Source organism: Histomonas meleagridis (assembly GCF_020186115.1).
Source record: "Histomonas meleagridis strain 2922-C6/04-10x chromosome Unknown contig_206, whole genome shotgun sequence".
Classification (NCBI taxonomy): Eukaryota; Parabasalia; order Tritrichomonadida; family Dientamoebidae; genus Histomonas; species Histomonas meleagridis.
In genome coordinates, this window is record NW_027150809.1 from 75,575 (window position 1) to 82,770 (window position 7,196).

At 27.3% G+C, this 7,196-nt stretch overlaps 1 protein-coding gene across 1 annotated transcript; it reads left to right on the forward strand.

Moving 5' to 3' along the window:
* Nucleotides 1-449: 449 nt before the first annotated feature.
* On the forward strand, nt 450-2,612 carry GO595_003547 (Pep3p; the record flags this gene model as incomplete). Its single annotated transcript, XM_067916580.1, has 1 exon — nt 450-2,612. One exon carries the CDS (start codon nt 450-452, stop codon nt 2,610-2,612), a length of 2,163 nt encoding a protein of 720 aa, XP_067776294.1.
* Nucleotides 2,613-7,196: the final 4,584 nt, after the last annotated feature.

Genomic DNA, 7,196 nt, shown 5'->3' on the forward strand with positions numbered 1-7,196 from the left:
GGGCATTTTCGTAACAAAGTATTAAACAAGAGGCTTTATCGAAAACATTTCATTATATAATAAAAGAATATTTAACTAACAAACATACAATTTACTAATTAGATTATCACTTTTCGGTTTTTAGGCCACCCTAAAATCGTCAACTTCAAAAAATGCAAACAATCGGGGAAGGTGACATAAAAATTGTTCCTCGTTCATATAACTTACAGATAAAGAACAAAATAAGAGAAACAAAAATCAGGAATGGGCAACTTTGGTTTACAACTGATGACTTTAAGATGAATTATTGCAACTTAAATATCAAACCTTTCCAAATAAAAACATATACAGAAATTGGAAATATTAGGTTTTTCTCGGTTTCTCCAGATGGTGAATATTGTTTTGTTCGAAACAATTATAACAAACATTTTTTATTAACAGCTTATGTTGAACAAAAAACTTTTGATCCAATGAGTGTTATTCCTGATTATAATGCCATGTCAGCGGCATGGCTTTATGTTAAAAATGCAAAGAAGCCATATTTATTCTTTGGTACAAATAAAGCACAAATATTATATATCAACCTAAACTCGCCAACAGTACGTGCGTGTTCCATTCTTATTCTTTCAGTTACCTTTCCAGGTCCTATATCAGGAATTTTAATGTCTACATTTTCAGATGACAAAGTTGCTCTTATCACAGTATCACAAGGTTTAATCAATGGCTTCATACTTTCCAAAGAGTTTACTGATGAACCCGATGATAAACGTCTTACGATTAATTTACCCATAAATCATCAAATATCAAATGCCATTTATACACAAAAGCCATACTTAGCCGTATTTTGTGGGTCTATGATATTTTGTTATTATATTAACACCAAAACCAAAGCCCCCATTGTCACAAAAGATCTATTTTCACGAACAACACCATTTTCAATTTCATCAGGCACTACCAACTTTTCATTCTTTGGAAGTGTTATGGTTCATTTTACCAAAGATGAAATCTTTTTCTTTCAACAAGATCATGAAGATTCACTTTATTCAATCAAGATACCAAACGTAGATATCTTTGAGATGGACTCCGCCACTGGGGAAATCTATGGCTTCAAAGGCGACACATTAGTTCATTATCAGTTCTGTTCTCCAATTAGCGCATCAGGCTTTGATTGTTTACTTTTCTGGCTTTTCTATAGTTTACTTGCGGTTAGGAAGGAGAAAGAAGCCGCTGATGTTTTATTACTTACATCGATATCATTTGATCAAATGGTTAAATTAGCGCATAATGAATCTGATTTCTTTCGGTTCCATCTATTCAAAGAATATGTTAATGTCATTCAAAAACAATATATCCTTCAAAGAACAGCGATAGCACAATTTGCATTAGAATTATACATACGTATTGAATCACTTAAGGAAAAACCTGATACAAATGAATTTATTCATTGGTTAGAGCCATTAATTAAAGAGGGCGTTATCGTTCTTCCAACCGTCGAAAAATTGTGTAAACTTTACGGTTGGGAGGAACCGTTAATGAGCATATTAGAACCTCCGGCACTTTTCAATGTTGTTATGGAAAGTAATTCCATTAGTGAAGCCGAGAAGATTTTATCATCCATTCAAGATCCAGAATGTTTTTCACTTAGTGCCTTACGTATCTTTAACAATTGTAGTGAAACGATTGTTAATTTAGTTTCAGGGCGCCCCGATTTAATCATTGGGAAAATGATTCCAGTATTAGCGTCCAAGTTATTTATGGACAAGATCATCAATTTCTTCCGGAATCATACGCTCAAAGAATCATGGATCCGAAACTTATATTCCATCCAATTATCACGAACTAATACCGAAAGCGAAGACGTAATGATTGAACTTGTGAAGAACTTATGTCGGAAAGATTCTAATTCATCGAAAGCTGACATTGATTTTGTTGTCCGCTGTTTAGTTGATGAGAAGAAGTATAAACTTGCAGCGATTGGACTTTTCGAGCGAGAAGAATACATTTATGCATCCGGAGTCTCTGCATTAGACCCTGAGAATTCACTTGATTTAATTCCCATTGACATAAGCATTGATATTCGACGGCGTTGTGCGTTACGAATCTTACGATCAATGAAACGGAAAGAAGCAGAACAAGTTGCCAAGAAGTTACTTAATGAAACAAGTGGAATTGACATCATTACAATATTGGAATATTTGCCAAGCGACACAAAGATCGGAAGTCTTCGGAAGATCATTCCGATATACATCGACAAGAACATGAAAATTGCGGAAGAACAAAAGCAGAAGAAAGAAGAAGCGTTGAAAGGGATAAACGAGTCCAACGAAATGGTCAAAGTCAAGAAGGATCAAGTGATAATGCTGAAGAGTTTGCAGACATGTACAAAGTGCGGAAAGTTGTTGCTAACAGACGGAGGTGTGGTGTACCCGTGCGGACACGCATTCCACGAAAATTGCGTAAGGGAGCTAAACAATAAGGAGAAAATAGAAGAGAACTGCTCTGACTGCCCAATGTGCGGTTTCGCAAGCATAAAAATGATCTGCCAGCCATTCGATAGAGTGCCGTATGATAAGTACGCGGACATTTGGACGGTGGAGGAAAGCGAACTCAAAAAATTATTGAACCGGTTCTGAATGAAGTAAAATTTGAAATTTATTCACGTTGTGATATTATATTAATTCGATTTTTGGTTTGTGAATATGTTAAATGGTTTTTGCATTTATCGATCGATTTATATAATACGTAAAAATATTCGATTTTCATTTAAATTTATTCACGTTGTGATATTATTTTAATTCGATTTTTGGTTTGTGAATATGTTAAATGTTTTTTGCATTTATCGATAGCTGTATGTAATATGTAAAAATATTCGATTTTCATTTGGGGGTTGTCTCATTTTATTAAATTAATTGTATTTCTCCTCTTTAAAAAATTTTAATTTGATCGAACAAAATTTTTATCAAAATAAAATTGTATTGATATAATATTTAGAGATTTTTAGAAAAATCACAAATGAATAAATCCAATATAATTGATATAACAAAAATTGTTTTAAAAAAGGATACACAAAAGCAATTCATATATATAATTATTACATTTAACTTACATATTTTCAATATAAGAAAAAAATTAAGTGGAATCAGTCAATGTAAATAAATTAAATAAAATTGATTTATAAACAATTATTTTAGGAATTAATTATGTAAAAAAATAATATAGAATGAGTAAATGTTCTGCCAAAATGTAATGAATTAGTAAATGAATTCGATTATCAAAAGTTTGAGCTTAATTGCAATTGAGTCATCTATCAAAAAGTTGGTAAAAAAGTGTCATATTGTCCATGCAGAAACATGATCAAATATTCGCAAATATAGTAAATTCAAAAGAATGGGAAAAACTACAATATATCAAACAAATCATTTTTGACATAGGGAAGGAAGATGTTGCAGATACAGTTTCAATAATTGATAATTTTGAAGATGATGAAAGTTTTTCTTTTAATCTAATAATTAGCCAAATGATATATTCATCATTTATCACCCAAAAAAAAAGTTGTGAGTTATATTTGAGATTTATTAATGAAATTCAAACACACGAAAAAGCTAATAAAACCAAATCCGAATATTTGATGTTTTTTTAGAATATCTTTTTAGCATTTTCCGAAAATCAGAATGTGATTCATCAGGCCCATTATATTTTATTACGAAAATGATCGAATTCAATTATATCGATCCAAAGATTATTGAAAATACACCAAATGCATTTTTAGCACATTACTTCTCTGATAACATGATGCTTCTTGTTAATATGTTACCAAATTATGAAGAACTTTCAAAGAATGATTTTGAACTTCATAAGCAATTACTTACAGAAGGACATAATCCAAATGAAATTGCAAAAATAATTCGAAATGATGAAATCGATAAACTTCAAGAAATATCATCACAAACAAATTTTAATTTTAATCAAATAATTGAACCATCAATATATGAAAGATATTCATTTGTTAATCAAAGAAATGTTACATTAATTGATTATGCAGCATTTTTTTCTTCAATTAAATGCTTTAAATTTTTGCTTATGAATAATTCAAGTGTAAAAAACACGGGTAAATATGCAGTTGCAGGTGGAAATGAAGAAATCATTCATTTATGTGAACAAAATCATTCATCATTTGAAGATGCATATGAAACAGCAATTGAATTTCATCAAAATGATATCTTTAAATATCTTTATGATAAAAAATTTGAGATTGATTTAATAAAATTAGGAAATTTATGTATTTTCTATCATAATTATGAAATTTTTTTGTTTTTGATTAAGGAAGGAATGGAAATTAATGATGATATTATTAATGAAGCAGCAAAAATTGGTAATATATATCTTACCAAACTTTTTCTTAAAGAAAATTCTATTCCAAAAGATATTTTAGTTTTTTCATCATTTTCAGGAAATATTGAACTTGTTGAATATATTCTGAAACAAGAAGGAATTGATGTTAATGTCAAAAATAGAGTTTGTTTTAATAATTCAATATTTGAAAATAATATTTGGAAATTATTTAAAATATTTAATACAGCACTTATTTTAGCATCCTATTATAAAAATGCAGAAACAGTTAAATTACTTCTTGAGCAAAACGGAATTGATATTAATGCTAAAGATATTTCTTTGTTTTATTTGAAATTTATTTTAATAATTTAAAATTTCAAAATAATGTTTGGAATTTATTTAAATTATTTAGAACCGCACTTATTTTAGCATCAGATGATGATGGTCATCTAGAAATAGTTAAATTACTTCTTGAACAAAAAGGAATTGATATTAATGCTAAAGATATTTATTTGTTTTATTTGAAATTTATTTTAATAATTTAAAATTTCAAAATAATGTTTGGAATTTATTTAAATTATTTAGAACCGCACTTATTTTAGCATCAGATGATGATGGTCATCTAGAAATAGTTAAATTACTTCTTGAACAAAAAGGAATTGATATTAATGCTAAAAATATTTATTTGTTGTATTTAATATTTATTTTAACAATTTGGTAATTCAAAATAATATTTGGAAATTATTTAAATTATTTTGGACAGCACTTATGAGAGCATCTCGATATGGTCATACAGAAATAGTTAAATTACTTCTTGAACAAAAAGGAATTGATATTGATGCTAAAGATATTTATTTGTTTTATTTAAAATTTATCTTAACAATTTAGAATTTTAAAATAATATTTGAAAATTATTTAAAATACCCAAAACAGCACTTATGGATGCATCTCAAAAAGGTCACACAGAAATAGTTAAATTACTTCTTGAACAAGAAGGAATTGATATTAATGCTAAAGGTATTTATTTGTTTTATTGAATATTTATTTTAATAATTTAAAATTTCAAAATAATATTTGGAAATTATTTAAATTATTTGAAACAGCACTTATTTTAGCATCTCAATGTGGTCATACAGAAATAGTTAAATTACTTCTTGAACAAGAAGGAATTGATATTAATGCTAAAGGTATTTATTCGTTTTCTTTAATATTTATTTTAATATTTTGAAATTTCAAAATAATATTTGGAAATTATTTAAATTATTTGAAACAGCACTTATATGGGCATCTAAAAATGGTCATACAGAAATAGTTAAATTACTTCTTGAACAAGAAGGAATTGATATTAATGCTAAAGGTATTTATTCGTTTTATTTTATTTTTATTTTAATAATTTAGAATTCAAAAATAATATTTGGAAATTATTTAAATTATTTTGTACAGCACTTATGATGGCATCTTTAAATGACCACACAGAAATAGTTGGTTTAATTAAAAAGAAACTTGATATTAATACTAAAAATATTTATTTGGTTAATTTAATATTTATTTTAATATTTTGAAATTTCAAAGTAATATAAATTATTTGATACAACAAGAAGGGAATAAGGCGTTTTGAAACCCCACTCATCGATGAAGAGCTTTAATGCATGTTGATTATTAACCCATTTTCATCATATTGTTTTCTGAAATATTTAAGAATTTTTGAAAATATTGTAAAACAATTAATTCTATCATTGAATAAGAAAATTCATTAATAAATTATATTTGTTATCAAAAATCATCACTAATAAAAGAATCTTGATACTATTTTTTGATTATTTGATATTTTTCGCTTTAAAACAAGTTTGAATTCAAACATAAGTAAGGAAAAAAAGTTAAATAACATAAATTATTTGTAAATTTTTACTTCTTATTGTTCAAAATGAGATGGAAAATTAATCTATTGTGATATGTACTTGAAGCAATTTCCAATAACGATTATCATGGATAATAATCCATCATCCATAAAATAATGACTATAATGTAAATTGTGATTCGAGCATTGCCATGAATTCAAATCCTTTAAAACAAATCATTGATAAAATAATTTTATTGGTAACATCGGAGTAATGACCAATACGATAAATAACAACGTATAATGTATAAATTGATTTTATCATAGCATTCATGCCACGAATAAATTCAATGTGGTTATTTGCGGTTTAACCCACAGCCAAACTCCCTAAATTGAATATTTGAATGATTTTCCAAACTTTACCAATAATTTCAAGTATTTAGTATTCAAAAAAGATCTGTCAATATGAATTTGTGTACAAGTTTTTGACAGGAATGATCGTAACAAAAAATGCGGTTCTTCGATCTGACTCGAAGTATTTTCACTTAATTTGCTCAGATTAATATTATTATATCGCTTTATTTTGCTTAAAAAGAAAATAATTAATGATAGTATATATCGAAATATATAGTGTGTAACGAACTCTGTCAATTCTACCAATTTGACATAATTTTTTGTATAAATTCAATATAACGGTAAATTACTCGGATTAACTTGTGTTTTTATAATATTATTAAGGCTGATTTAAAATCTATCGATAATATAAAAAGGTTTTGGAGAGTAGATTGAGTTTATTTCGTAATTAAGTCTGAAAAAATCGTTTATTTATCAAAGAGGTATTGATCAATATAAACTGTTTATAAACCGCTATCGAGAGTAGGTTCTGTGCCACCTCAACTATGCGTTCGTTCCTAAGAAAAAAAGCAATAAACTATACAATCTCAAATTCGAACCGAAAACATCTATCAAATTCGGGACATTTATTCAAAAAATTCAGAGGTCTTTATTCAACATTTTCCTCAGAAAAATTTCTTTCAAGATTATTTGT